Consider the following 15,849-nt stretch of genomic DNA (forward strand, 5'->3'; position numbering starts at 1 on the left):
CTGTCTTTCTTTCTAACTAATCTTTCTTTCTTTCTAACTAATCTATCTTTCTTTCTTTCTAACTAATCTCTGTCTTTCTTTCTAACTAATCAATCCTTTCTTTCTGACTAATTCTTCTTTCTTTCTTTCTGACTAATCCATCTTTCTTTCTTTCTGACTAATCCATCTTTCTTTCTTTCTTTCTAACTAATCTATCTATCTTTTTTCTTTCTAACTAATCTATCTTTCTTTCTTTCTAACTCATCTATGTTTTTTTCTTTCTAACTAATCTTTCTTTCTTTCTTTCTTTCTAACTAATCTATCTTTCTTTCTAACTAATCTGTCTTTCTTTCGAACTAATCTATCCATCTTTCTTTCTAACTAATCTATCGTTCTTTCTTTCTAACTAATCTATCTTTCTTTCTAACTAATCTATCTTTCTTTCTTTCTAACTAATCTATCTTTCTTTCTAACTAATCTATCTTTCTTTCTTTCTCACTAATCTATCTTTCTTTCATTCTAACAAATCTATCTATCTTTCTTTCTAACTAATCTATCTTTCTTTTTTCTAACTAATCTTTCTTTCTAACAATCTATCTATCTTTCTTTCTAACTAATATTTCTTTCTAACTAATCTATCTTTCTTTCTAACTAATCTATCTTTCTTTCTAACTAATCTTTCTTTCTTTCTAACTAATCTTTCTTTTAGTGAAACCAATCTTTCTGTCTATCTAACTAATCTTTCTTTTCTTTTCTAACTAATCCATCTATCCGACTTCAAACTACTTTAAACTTCTTCAAACTCTCTGGTCCGGCTTTTTCAAGCCAACTTAAAGTTTGTCTCATCAAACTTTTTTCTAGTTTAAGTTAAAGCTCTTTTTCTTCACAAGAGAGTTTCCAGACTCATTTTTACGCCATTTGAAGTATTGATATAGAATTTATGCGTTAAAGTTAAACAGGAAAAAAAAAAGATTGTCGACACTTCATAAATTTAATTGATTAATGGCATTTCCAACAGCTGTATCGCCAATCGTTCTGAAGTGCTAAAGTTTTTTATCCCAAGAAAATCCTTGGATGGAAACCTGCCTCTTGATAATCTTCATGTTATGAACTTTAGAGGGCAGGAATGTGCAAACTCAAATTTAATCTTGAGAGCCAAATCACTTTCAGTTTCCATTTCTGATAAAGCAGGTGTTTTCGTAAAGTGTAAGAGTGTGTGTGTGTGTGTGTGTGTGTGTGTGTGTGTGTGTGTGTGTGTGTGTGTGTGTGTGTAAGTCATCTTGAATGTGATAGTGAAAAGGTCACAGTGGAATATTAAAGCTTTGCAGCAGTTTCTTTTTGTCCAGTAAGCAACTGCAACTGAAGGAATCAAAAGATCTGTGTCACTCAGGGAGAATCAGAATCATCAGAAGCACAAACTACAGCTAAGACAGTTTTCAGGTGTTGAAAATAGAAACGGGTAAGCAATTACTATCCCCATAATTATTTTAAAGTATTTAAGTGATTTTTAGCTTACTTAAAATTAAGTGTTTTGATTTTGAAAGCTTAGAATATCACCCTGCAGTAGAGTAACACTTGTGGACTGTGCAGCAGAACAGACAGATTTTTTTGAGATCTCAGCAGTTATTCTTATGGTCCTTAATATATCTGAATGCAGGTTTTATTGCAGGATTGGACATAAAAATGTGATGGTTTAATGATTATCGATGTTGAGTGCTTTATAACGTATAACGTTTCATCAGCCCTGTCAATCATTGTATTTTCAATTCCACATTGAATTTTGCTACATAATTGATTGTGTGATATTTAAAGGGTAAGTTCGGCGTTTTACAAGTAAAGCCCTGTTTTAAGATTGTTTCTGATGAAATCGAATCAAAAGATGCTTTCCAACCGGTGTTTTACCATTCGTTGTAAAACTGTGGACCTATTTTTCCAACGCCTCACAACCGGACATTCTTCCAAAAAACTACGATAAAACCTGTTGGAAAGTATCTTTTGCAGCGATTTTTGCGTGAGCATATCAGTGAACACCCCCGACCACTCGGTGAGTTTCACGTCTTTGTAAACTAAAGTTTAATGCGTTTATATGAATGATTGTTCCAGTGCCCCTATGAAACCATTGTATAGGTGGGGGGTGCTAACACAGAAACCTAAAATTCTCGGGACAGCAGCATGTGTCCAAATTTTAATCTTAACCGTTCGATTTAATCAGAAACGATCTTAAAACAGGGCTTTACTTGTAAAACGCCAAACCTACCCTTTAATGAAAATGCAATCGCAGGTGTCTTAACTGTGAGTGTAAATGCAATTACCGTAATTCCTCAAATAAAAAACGGTAGTCAATTAAACGCCAGGCTTCTGATAGTGGCCAGGGGCGGGGTCAACACAGACAAATAAAGGCCGGTCTTAAATTAAGGCGGGGAAAATTTAGTGTTAATCTCCTAAGTGCATTTCATATAATGACATAACGTAACATACTCATTTTCCACTAGATATTTTCCTCTATATCTCATCAGCAGTTTCAATGTTGGCCCGCTCTGCATCAGCTGAGCACTGAGCGGATGTACAGTGACGTGACATCACTGCCAGATTCAAACTGTGCTTTTGCGCTGTGGCTGGTGCTGAGCTAAAGACGGACTTTCAGTGCTCAGCATACCGTATATCACAACTATTCAGTGTTTTTAACCACATCATGATTATTTTAGGTTTCAGACATTTAAATACATATAATTTATAGCAAAACAATACATTTACAGTTTGTAAAATACACAATGGTGTCTATGGAAGCAGCAATAACAATTCATTAAAATATTTGCCAAGGTGTTTTATTCATATCAGATATACAGTGTAAGTAACTACACAGTTTACTCTGTTCTTCTCCCAGTTCACCGGCCACTTACTTTCATGTATTTCGGGAGAAACTGATGAATTCACGTGCCGTAATAAATCCAACAGACAGGAATGAACTGCGGCCCAAACAAACATCTCACGTTACAGATCAAGATCATTTGTAAAGCTTTTTAAACAACAAAACTAACTCTCTTACATGTATTTGAGAATCGGAATAGAAGATAGTTGATGACATGGTAAACAAGTTTGTTAATATTTAGAAATAAAAGTGCTAACGTTACAAACAGCGCTATTTTGGCTGTGGTGAATCACGTGCGTGCCAAGCATGACGCGTCACAATAGAAACAAGGCGGGCGATCGCGATGACGTCTCAACTCTCAACATAGTGATGTCTGTCAGCCATCGTGACAGATGATTGCATCATCTATGGCCCAATTCTATTATTTATCGAAAAGATGGAATTAGAAATAAAGGCCTGCCTCTAACAAAAGCCTGCTTCAAATAAAAGCCTGTTACCTTCTGCAGTTCAGGTAAATAAAGGCCCCGTTTTTTTTGAAGAATTTGTAATTTGAAGAATTACAGTAACATTTAAATGATAATTTTGCTACAATTTTTGCTTGAAAATGTTCGACATATCTAATTGTTTCTGTAGTATATTTTCATTTTCATCTAGCAACTTATAAAACCTTAAAATATATATATATATATATATATATATAATTTAATTTATATGTTAAAACTAGAGTAGGAAATAGCAAATGTAAAATATATTTAGGGATGCACCGATTGGGAAATTCTGGGCCGATACAGATACCGATGTTTAACATAACAACTTGGCCGATGGCGGATGGCCGATTGCCGATGTTTTTTTTTTTGTTATTTATTCCTTCTTTTGTGCCACAGAAACATACAAGTCTTCCAGCTCTTGATCACACCTTCCTAAAATGAGCACAAATTCAATCAGACCAATTTATGAAACAAAAACAACCTTTAATGTCACTTTCTGGTTGACATTAGTTGTAACCTTATTTATGACAAGTTCTTTTCTGAAAAATAACATTCAAAAACCTTTGACTGCTAACTAATCAATGAAAAGATTGTTTCAGTACATTGCCCAACAAAATTATTTGAGTGGTTTTAGCCTGATAAACAAAAACTTACTCAATGAGATTATTTTCATGGCCCAATAAAAAATATTTTTCTGATAAAAAAAAAATACATCAAGTGTAAATGCAAAAAAAGTAATTAATTAATTATTAAAATAAATAATGTTATTCATAAATACAAACATAAATAGGGGTATCTTTCACCTTGTGTATTTCTCATACAGAATAAAACATTACAGTGTTTCAGAACTCACAGGCTGGAACATGGGGCATCTTATAAAACAAAAACAATACCTCCACTTCTGATCATTAATGACTTAAGTCACCTGCTGTATCTCTGGCCTACTTCTTGATAAGATGCATGTTTTCTTTACAAAGATAAGCATCTCTGCCTTGTCACAGCAAAGCCTATTTCTCTTTTCATCCAAGGCATGTGAGACAGAGCTGAATAACCGCTCACTCTCGGTGCTGGTGCATGGCGCACTAAGGTATTCGCGTGCCATTTGTGCGAGTTCTGGAAAACGCAGGTGGTTATTTCTCCAATAGCAGAGTGCGCTCTCACCTCTGGGAATAGTGGTCTCTGCCAGGAAAATATCCAGTTGTTGGGATACAGAGGTACTTGTCCTCTCTGGTCCATTTTCTTCCAGAATCTCCTCAAACACATCATGCAGGGAGGGCCCTGCTCTGTCGGATCGTTGGCCGGGAGGTCGTAGTCTGCGGCATATGTAGCAAGTGCGCGCTTTTGTTCCAGCAAGCTCTCCATCATATAAAATGTACTATTCCAGCGAGTGGAAACATCTTGCTGTAGCCTTTTTGGTTTCATTCCCAATTGGATCTGCACAGCCTGGAGACGTGAATAGGCGAGGGGTGAGTGTTTAAAGTGGCCGACGATTTTTCGGCAAATAGCCACAACATCCGTGAGGCTGCGCTGGCTAAAAACACCGTCATGAGTTGCCAGTTGCAGTGTGTGCGCCATGCAGCCAAAACTAGCCAGACCACTGTCCATCATAGCTTTCGTCATATTCCTAGCATTATCTCTCACGACAGCATGCACTCTGGTTTTGTCGATTTTCCACGTCTGGAACATTTTCTAAAATGCCTCTGAGATGGCAGATGCTGAGTGGGTACCTGCGAACTCCTGGGAGTGCAACACTGCCTTCACCAGGTTGAAGTCCTTATCAATCCACTGTGCCGTGAGGCTAAGCATGCTCACAGGGCTTACATCTGAACTCCATATATCTGTGGTGAAACTGATTGCAGCGATGTCACAAGCCAGTAGCTCATGAATGTGCGTGGCCACAATGTTATGGATTTCGGGGAGACAGACCTCGGCAAAGTGACGCCGGCTCGGCAGCGTGTATCGTGGCTCCATAAACTTCATCAGACTCTGAAAACCCACGTCCTCCACAACAGAGAAAGGCTGGTCATCTAAAGCGATGAACTCCATCACCTTGTTTGTTATTTGTTTCGCTTTGGCTCTGTCTGGAAGCAGCTGTTTGGCTTTCTCAAACGCCGTGTCAATTGAAGTCTGAGTCTTACCCGGGGTTTGCGCTTTCTTGGCGGCTTCATTTTTCCGTTTTTGGTCAGCTTGCAGGTAATCGCCGTACACCGCCTCGTGCCTGCTTCTCATGTGTCCAATGAGATTTGTTGTGTTAAATGACTTTCTAACAGCCCCCCCCCCCTTGAAATTTCAATGGAACACGTATTGCAAACTGCAAAACGCTGATCTTTCTCTGAAACTGTAAAATATTGCCACACGACCGCCATCTTCTTTGTTTAATCTAAGTTACTGAGGAGAGTGCGCGGGCGCCCTCTTCCGTCTCGGTATCTCTCCCCGCCCAAATAAAAAGAGGGAAAAAAAGTTTCTCCTGAGCATAGTGTTCATGACACATATAATCATCGGCGAATGTAATATTTATTTCCCGATGGCCGATGGCAGTTAACGAGGCAAATATCGCCCGGTACCGACATTCAGCCGATGCATCGGTGCATCCCTAATTATATTATTGAATTTGAATTATCATTTTGCTTCAAATGTTGCACAAATGTTATAGAAAATATGCAAAATGGCAATGCAATATGTAAAATGGCAATGTGTATTTTAATTTATATTACATTTAAAATTGAATATTGCAATTGCTTCCATAAGGTAATATATTATTGGGCTCAACACCATGTAAAAGTGTGTTTGACTATGGATTATAAACTTGTTATTATAAACTGTGGGTAAATGTAATCCTGGGTGTTCAATGCTGTCCTCGTAAATGTAAGATTATCCACTGTGTATCTTTAAATACGAGGTTAACGTTTATTTATGAAGTCAATAAATTGGCCATTGGTGCCGTACTACAACAGATGACCTGTTGTAATAACTGCTTGTCCAACATTTTCCAACAATTACTAATCTACACTCACACCTTTTACATCGTCTTACGCAATTTACTTTTTATTAAGGGAAATCAATGTATAATTAATGTCATTTGTTTTAAAGATTTTATTAACTATAAAACTTGTAAAAAGTCAAATTATGCTAATACAAATGGGAAACTTTGTTATCAACTGACAAGCAATATTACCCCAACAAGCAAATGTAAACATCTCAATTGCATTGTCTGTAATTTTGTAACAAATGTACAGATATCCTATTTTTGATTACAAGCCTAGAGAACATTCTCAACTCAACCTCAGAGACAATGGTATTACTAATCCACATCCACATATTACCATGAATAATAAAATATATATTATTAAATGTATAAGAACATAATTAAGTGTATACACTTCTGTTATGCATTTGGAAAAAAGGTTTTGTTGACTGCGTTTTACCTTGGAAATCTAAGCCACGTTAACTGCCCTCACCGGTGTATTTCATTTTCGTTAGCCGCTTTCTTTGCTTAACTGTTCCATTCCGTGCCGATCCGATCTGATCCGAGCCGGCATGTATGGATATGGTTTTCCACTGTGGGCTGATAACGGACCTCTTCACAATGTATTACAAGTGAGTCAGACATTGCCTTGGTAAAGCATAACAGCTACTAGGCTATAGGCTACTCTGTGATTTTCTAGTCATACAGATAAGAGTAGAGTAGCCTACATCGTTCAAAACTGTAAACTTTTACTCATATTAGGCTAACGACAAAAGTTTATCTGTCGTCTCTGTCTCCGGGAACTGCGCGTCACAAATATGAACCGAAAGCCAGTTGCCTCAGCTCAGTCACAATAAGAAATCGGCTATGTCTAAAGCCTTTAAATGTCTAAATATTTAGGCTAATAAATGTTATCTGATTATGTAATCCATATGAAAACGAGAGGTACCAGTTTAGCCATCATGTAAGCGCTTCCCAATGAGAAAATGACAAGGGTGAAAATCTCGCTCTAATCTAATGCTCTAAATGTAGGCTAAATCGCCCTGAATTAAAATGTAAAAACAGATCAAATAATTTATTTGTCAAAATGTTGCGATATTGTTTCATTTAAGTTCATAATTATTCTATAAATGTTATTTAGTTTAGCAGCAGTACCACGAAGCACCGTGGTTCGAGATTTATTTGAATAATAATAATAATAATAAAATAAACTTAATTCACAAATTGCATGCACCCAGAGTGAAGGATCCAACGATCCCTGTAGAATTTAATATTGAGTTGAACATTTTGTTCATGACAACAAATGAGAATTCATGCGAACATGCGTTTGAAGATTATAGTTTTGATTGGAAAAAGCTGGCCCAAACCAGTATTATTTCTTAAATTATTGAAATAATTAAATATTTAGTAATAAACTTTTATGACAGAAATATCACTACATGTAGCTTAAATCATTTAATTCCTTCATTATCAACACTTTAATAGCCTAATGCTAATGTCTAGAATAGCGATTTAAGTGTGAATTGCGACTTCTCTTTGTTTTAAGTCAATCTCAGACTCAGATAGTGTGTGTGTGTCTGTGTGTGTGTGTGTGTGTGTGTATGTGTGTGTGTGTGATAGCCTGTGGGGGTTTGGAGGGACAGTTCAGTGTGTGCAGGACAATAGGTGTCAATGTTCCTCTTTCATATGGAGAGTTTCGGATAGCCTGATGAGCAAAGGCAAAATTATTTTAAGGATAAATCTTTCGATGTCCAAATAAATAAATAAATAGCGTAGTTTATTTATTGTAGCCTATTTAATTTTTTTCACACAAAATTTCAATTGAAGTGTTCAATCCAGTTGTTTCAACTGGTTTTGTAGAGTTTTAGAGTGTTTGAGCAGTGTGTATGATTGTCAACAATCTGGCATTATCTAAACATGAACTGTTGACGAAACGCGTTCATGCCAAGAAACGAATGGGAGTGATCATCAGCAGATACAGAGCACTTTAATTCGCCATCAACCTCGTTTTATTGTAAGGTGAATTCAACAAGGCATGCTGTGTCTTTGAAGCAACAAAGGCTAAATAATTTGTTTAGCTTTTTTTTCATGTGTATGTATAACACGCAGCAACATATACATTATTATCAGCTGTATGATGTTTTTACCCTGAAATGTTTCATTTCGAGAGAGACCCGGCGCGCGCTAGCCTGACCACGTCTGACTTCGTACTTCCGCTCAATTTCATTTCGCTTCTGTACTTAGTCTGAGACATCGACATGTCTCTCAGTTTTCCTCCGGCCTGAAAACAGCCGGCCAATCAACGAACAGAGGGCGGGCTGAGAGCTGACATAGACGCTAAGTGCCGAGTTTAAGATTGGGGAAATCGAAAACGACCGTGGATATGGAGACACAGGACGCAATTCGCTCTGTTGTGGAAAATATTCCTGGCATTTCCAAACTGAAGGCCGGACAAAAAGAGTGTTTGGTAAACATTTTGAATGGAGGTGATGTCGTGGCCCTACTCCCGACAGGTTTTGGTAAAAGTTTAATTTATCAAATATTACCAATCGTCAGCGAGAAACTGGGGAGGCCAAAAGGCCGGCAAGGCGATAGTTGTGATTGTGTCCCCCATGGTGTCACGATCCACACACAGGAAACAGAGAGATCCAATTGCAAGTAAGAATTTATTGGGGAAATCCGTAATCATACATCCAGTCCAGGCAGGGGTCAAAACCAAAGTAGCAATCCAAAATAAACAAGAATAATACAAACGGGCAAGAAGGCAGTACTCAGAAGTGGGGTGATGAAAAACAAGGACTCCGTAACAAACACTAAACAGGCAGGGTATTTAAACACAGAACAAGACAATCATGATGGGGAACAGCTGAGTGCAATGAACAGTGATGAGCGCAGACAAGGATTGTGGGGAATGCAGTTCCAAAGGTGAATGACACCGGGGGGAAAGAGGACCTCTAGTGGACACCAGGGAACATAAACCAGACACTGTGACACTTGGTTGCACTCATGGAGGATCAGGTTAAGGAGGCAGCAAAACTCAGCCATGTTCACTCCGGTATTTCGCTCGATGGTAACCAATGATTTTAGAGTATATAAATAAACTCTAAACTCGATGCAGCTGTTTTAAATTAAAAAAACTGTCCCGACACTTTATTTAAACCTTGAAATGTTCGATGGGGTTTCAAACTTAAGTAATTTTAGTGTTTTTTTACACAATAATTTAGAAGACTAAAGACAGGCTTCTTCATTTTCGTTTTCTGACGCAATCAGCTGACAATCTTTTATCAGTTTTGTTGTCTGTGCAGCGGCTCTACAAATTTATGTAGTAATTTGCCATTGCTAATTAAACAAAACGCTTTACTTTAAATAAATAAACAGTCAATAAACTCGCTAACCTATTTAAGCATCAAGAACGGTAAAACAGTAACGCTGTCGGCCAACATCGGTTAACAGCATGTATGCTACAATGAGATTCGATCTCGGGTCACTTGAAGCTCCATGACGCTCATGTTGTTGCGTTGACCACTGAGCTATCGTCAGAACACTGTTAAAGGCAGCAAATACAGCCCAAATTTTACCACGCCAGCGGTAAAAGTATCATTCTGGTTGGCCACCTACTGTACGTGCTCAGAATGCAAAGCCTGGACCTCAGACCAGCTTTTGTCTGTTACGGAGACCAGCAGAAGGGAAGGCTGTTTCCAAGCAGAGGTTGGCCCACTACATGTGGTTGCCTTCATATTGGTGATTCCCCAAGATGCACATGCCCACCTGGGTGGTGAGCTCTTCCTAAGTGAGAGTATTTCTCCCTCCTAGGCATTGACAGAGTGCCTCGCTGAACAGATGTTAAATAGAGTTGGGGCTGGGCGAAACTTATCACGCTCGTTAGAGAACTAGCCTATGTGTCGAACCACTGCTTCCCGTGGGCTCCCTTCACATGAAGACAGTTTCACTGTAAGCCCGGTTCGAGGTGTCGCCTTGCTGCGATATTCCCCTTCTATGGACTGGATATGTGCGCAATTCTTGCTCCAGTAGAGTTTCCCTTATTAGCCGAACTCTGTCGAGTTCCTCCAAACCTTTCGGAAACGGACGTGACGGAACATCCGAACCCAGGCCTATCACTCGTGTGCACTGGTGAAACCTGTGTTAGGCTGGGTCCATATGTTGTGATCCCTACTGCGATCCCATATGTGTATTCTTCCATGGTACGGCTCCCTGCGGCGAGTCCGTGTCTTCCCTGTCCGGTTGATCCTCCCCCCTGTTATAGGCTGGAGCCATCCCAGTGACATTCCATATGTTGTACTGCCCGGTCATCCGCCCAGTCCATATGTGTATCCTCCACGTTACCTCCCTTCGGGCAGGATGTGGCTTTCGCAGCGTATTCCTTTCCAACGAAAGAGAACGCTTTCCCAGTGGTCTTGTGGAACAGCAGTGACTTCCCTGGCCTAAGCCCTGTCCCATCTCCGCCTCAAATAATGTGGGGGGATCATGAGGCTTTTGTAGGCACTGGAAGGTGGCAGCACTAGTGGCGTTTTAATTGGGATCCCAATCCCAGTCGAACGTGAGCGACTAAAAAGGGAACGTCTTGGTTACATATGTAACCCTTGTTCCCTGAAGGAGGGAACGGAGACATAGTCCCGTCGCCACTATTGCTGGACCACCGCTGACTCCAGGCTCGGCTCCTCAGGGAAAAACAACTGGTGCGTGCATCCACTTCCATATTTATACCCGCGCTGCAGGACGGAGTGTGAGATGCAGATCTCGCACGCCAATGTGCATCGGCTCCCTAAGCGTGATCCCAATCAGTCGACACGTCGACTACGTCTCTGTTCCCTCCTTCATGGAACGAGGGTTACATACGTAAACGAGACGTTCCTCACCATTCTTAGAACCGTTCGGCCCGACGGTGGAAAAGCTGCTATTGTGAGCAGTGTAGTGGTGTAATGGCAATCTACATTCCAAAAAAAACAAACAAACACCCCTTGAACTTAGTAAAAAGATAATGTTAGTAAACTTTCACATAAGCGTGCACATCCAACGCTGTAATTAATACGGGGATCGGCTGGAAATAGTGACCTCTCCTGGTCTGATTTAGTATTAACATCATAATCTGATGTTGATCTGTTGTTTTCGCAAGACTGTAAGTCTACTTGTCGAATTGCTCATATGATGTCTATTTCCGATGCTCCAACTTTTATATGCTGATTTATACTTATTCGATCGCCTTCATATTCACGTTTATTTCTATAAAGTGTTCCTGGAATTTAATTGTCCCAAATTTGCTGTCCTCTCAAGTCATTTTCAGAGTAAATAAACGACATGCATAAATTTAACAGTAATTGTGATCAGATCGCCAAAAACTTATCTTAGTGTGGTGGACACAAGGTCTAAATGTTGTTGTTATATGTTTTTCATAGGATTAGAGTAAAAACAACAAGAAGAGTTTGCTGAGGTTGCCATGGCATCGACAAAGGTAAATATATTTTAATAGAAACAACCTGAACCTGAAATAAATGTAATAGCAAATTGATCATTTTGGTGCTTTTGTTACTGAGGAAATGTGACTGTCCAGTTTGGTAATTATGTTTGCTATGTATTATTGCTGAAGGTCTTTAGAAAGGAATTTTATTAAGGCAACAGAGTGTGTTAAAAACTGCATAAGACCGGAAGAAGAAAAGGCAGCAGATACCTCTCTGAAACAAGCATATGCCTTTGATAACCTACAAACTGAACAAAACCACAACCAGCACAGTTTCACTTTCAGTTTTAAATTTATCTATTCACAAGTGCAATGGTATTGAATTATTTTAGTTATACCCGGTGAGATCAATTAAGCTAAGGGACTGTTCGTTATTTATTTAAGGGGCCACCGGAGGAGTTTTGAGATCTGTTGTCAAAAAAGACTCCCTTCGCCAGCAATAATTTTTTTATGACCCTCCAAAATGATTGTGAAAAAATGCATGACCCTCCCCGATAATTTATTGAGTTCTGTATTCGTTTGCGCTTGGTAAAGATGTTCAGAAACCATTGTTTTTTTTACAACTATGACAAACGACAAACCTCTGCGGACGTTACACATCACACTCCACGTTTATGGTGGCCATTTCAGTAGATTTTACTCACATTGTTGTGGAAACACAATAAGCAACACTTCCTGCATCCTACTCATCTAACGTTAACGTTAACTAGTAACGTTATTCACATGAAATATAACAATGAGACCATTCAACAAAGCACAGTGACAGCAGGTATAACAAATTCAACACATTTACTGGTTGCTATGGACTCGTCACTAGGCTTCCTCAGTCATTATATATTTTAGCATATAGGTATTAACGTTACCTTTAAGCTGCCGAAGCTGAACATTATCCAAAACTCCATTTCTCAGACGAAAAAGCTGTTGTTTGCAAAATTTCAAATCACCGGGACCGAAAGGATATTTGAAGAGTTGCCTACGTATTGGCGCTAGAAATCACATTCGCTATTTGCTGCTAGTGCCCCTCTCAATGCCCTCTCAAACTTTTTTCTAGAGCGACCACTGATTGATTGTACGTGGGTCATGTGACATGTGGAGTATTTATTTTACATGTATTTGAAAGATTTTTCAGTGTAATTTTACTTAAAGTTGATATCATCAATAATATTAATATGAAAATAGATTAAAGAGTTATTATTTTTTCTTAAATCACTGGCGACCCATTTTTTAATTCTCGTGACTCACCCGAGGGTCGCGCGCAGTCTCACCACTCGAAATCCACAGCGCGAGGCTCAGACCCATCTGCTAGCGATGGAGAGGGGGGACTGAGGGAGCTACATGGAGCTACATTGGAAATATGCACCGAACAAGCCACTTTGAAATTTTGCTGTTTTCATGAATACAAAAGTTGAGTGACCCTCCCCCTAGACTAAAAAAAAGTTGGATGACCCTCCCCTCAACAAAGAAAAAAAAGGCTTGACCCTCCCCTATTTTCCTCCGGTGGCCCCTTCCATAAATACCGAACGGTCCCTAAATGGTTCTTTTAAAATGTAACTCAATATTACGCCTGCTATTGTCTCTTAGTATGACAAGAAGCCTGAGCCTGGAGACCTCATTGAAATCTTCAGAAGTGGATATCAGCACTGGGCTATTTATGTTGGCGATGGTTATGTGATTCACCTGGCACCCCCCTGTGAGTTATTTACATACTGAGCTGAACCTGTATTGAACCTGAATTAATTTGCTTGCTTTTCCATTTCTTTCTCCATAGCTGAGTTTGCTCAAGCTGGGGCCTACAGTGTGAAGTCATTACTGTCTGACAGAGCCATAGTGAAGAAGGAAGAACTTTATGAAGTACTTGGCAATGATAAATACAATGTCAACAATCTTCTTGATGGAAAATATAAGCCACGTCCCATTCAAGATGTTCTACGAGATGCACAGAGACTTTTGGGAATGAAACTTCCATATGATATTGTTACTAACAACTGTGAACACTTTGTTACAGAGCTGAGATATGGAAAGCCAGAGTCCCGCCAGGTACGGTTAGTTGGCATGTCATTCACACAAATAATAGTGTAATTGTATGTTAGTGAATTATAATGTGCTCATACAGTAGTGCTTGACATTTTGTGAACCATTTAGAATTTTCTATATTTCTGCATAAATATGACCCAAAAATCATTAGATTTCCACACTGAAAGTAGACAAAAAGAACCAAATCAAACAAATGAGATAAAAAATATTATACTTGTTCATTTATGTATTCAGGAAAATGATCAAATATTACATATCTGTGAGTGGCAAAAGTATGTGAACCTATAGGAATAGCAGTTAATTTGAAGGGGAAATTAGAGGTATTTTCAATCAATGGGATGTTGTTGCTAATCGGGTCAGAAGGTTAGAAAATCGTCTCTAAAGAGTTCGTACTCTACAGATCCACAGAGTCACACCAGATATACTGAAAGCACTCAGATATTTAATACGGGAATAATTTTCTCAATAAATAAATGACATTTTTATTACATTTGTTTGATTGGGTTCTCTTTGTCTACTTTTGATTTTTGGGGTCATATGTATGCAGAAATATAGAAAATTCTAAAAGGTTCACAAAATTTCAAGCACCAAATCACAGGATTACAGGGCTATATTATGGTAAAACATTTGACATTCATTGATTTATTAATATAATAGATTAAATATGATTTGGATCATGGTCACACATGCTCTGTCTGAAGTTTTCAGGAGCTTATCACACGAACTAATAGAGATACTTTCTGTTTATTCGTATAGGTGCAAAAAGCGATGGTGATTGCTGGTGCTGCAGTGGCTGGCACTGGATTTATTGCTGCTAGTTTTGCTGTTATCAAGGCCTTTTTTGGTTCAAAAGACACAGAAAAGTACTAATCAGACAAACTGCTCTGTTTCTATTTTTGGGTAACAGTTTATAATAACTTTCATTAATAAATCATTAGCAAACATTATACGGATCATTAGTTAATATATATATATATTCAAATAGCTAGAAACATAGATAATGTGCTTGTTAATGTTTACTAATGAACTGAAGCAGGTAAATTAAAATGCTTTCAAATGTCATTAAAGTTTCAATTCATATGAAAATGTACCAATAATTTTAAGAGATATAGAATGATTAAAAGCTTTTGTTAATGCACAACACTTTTGCTGCGATTGAGGTGTGGTATCGGTAAGGTTAGGGACAGGATGGGTAGGTTTAGAAGTGTACGGGGTCAATGTAATCACTGTAAGGGAATACGGTTCAATCTATTTATATCTCATTGTTTTAAAAATTACGTTTTTTCTTGAAAATGTGCTTTGTTTTCTCCTGTTGATGTATGATTCAAGGAATATCCTTTTTAATGACATGCATTATTATACTACTGTAAGTATTGAGGAAATAAAAACATGTTTTGCACCCAATTTACAATGTGTGTTATATCTTTAGCAAGCATTTAGCTAAACTTAAAGGGGTGGTAAAACACGATTTCACTTTTCTAACTTTAGCTAGTGTGTAATGTTGCTGTTTTAGCATAAACAACATCTGCAAAGTTACAGCGCTCAAAGTTCAAAGCAAAGGGAGATATTTGCTTTTAAAGAAATCAATTTCTAAGGACTACAGCAAACAGCCGGTAGGGACTACACGACATTCCTCCAGGGTTGCTAACATCACTAACCCCACTAAACCCCTACTCCGAGAATACTAAATAAGGGAGGGCGAGGCCATTTTATTTTGCTTTGGAGAAGAGTTGTTGTGGTATAACGTTAGTAGGCTGTTGTTGCCGCAATGCCATCGAAACGCTGTTATTTTTATCCGGATTGCAAGTTTACTTTGCTCAGCCTTCCTAGGCATGAGGGAGTTAGGGATCAATGGTTAAAATTTATTTTTAACTCTGTCCCTCATAATTATGACCCAAATCTCGCTCTCTGTGCTGCACACGGAGGAAAGCTTCCACAATCTTCGCGAGTTCAATGCAGGATTCACACAACGGCTTGTCCTGAAAGATGGAGCAGTTCCAACTTTAAGAAGAGAAGCTTTTGTTTACGGGCCACAACC

General features: G+C 38.5%; 1 protein-coding gene and 1 long non-coding RNA gene across 2 annotated transcripts in view; both read left to right on the forward strand.

The window, feature by feature from the left end:
• Positions 1-15,849, forward strand: part of LOC143725878 (uncharacterized) — a 434,149-nt gene that overhangs the window by 147,053 nt on the left and 271,247 nt on the right. The window lies entirely within an intron of this gene.
• On the forward strand, positions 1,283-15,213 carry LOC143726032 (phospholipase A and acyltransferase 3-like). The gene is made up of 5 exons (XM_077219018.1): positions 1,283-1,438; positions 11,716-11,771; positions 13,359-13,467; positions 13,546-13,814; positions 14,568-15,213. Exons 2-5 carry the CDS (start codon positions 11,757-11,759, stop codon positions 14,679-14,681), a joined length of 507 nt encoding a protein of 168 aa, XP_077075133.1. The 5' UTR covers positions 1,283-1,438; positions 11,716-11,756; the 3' UTR covers positions 14,682-15,213.

This window comes from Siphateles boraxobius, unplaced genomic scaffold (assembly GCF_051911475.1).
Source record: "Siphateles boraxobius isolate OS27281-9 unplaced genomic scaffold, OSU_SipBor_1 77, whole genome shotgun sequence".
NCBI classification, from domain to species: domain Eukaryota; kingdom Metazoa; phylum Chordata; class Actinopteri; order Cypriniformes; family Leuciscidae; genus Siphateles; species Siphateles boraxobius.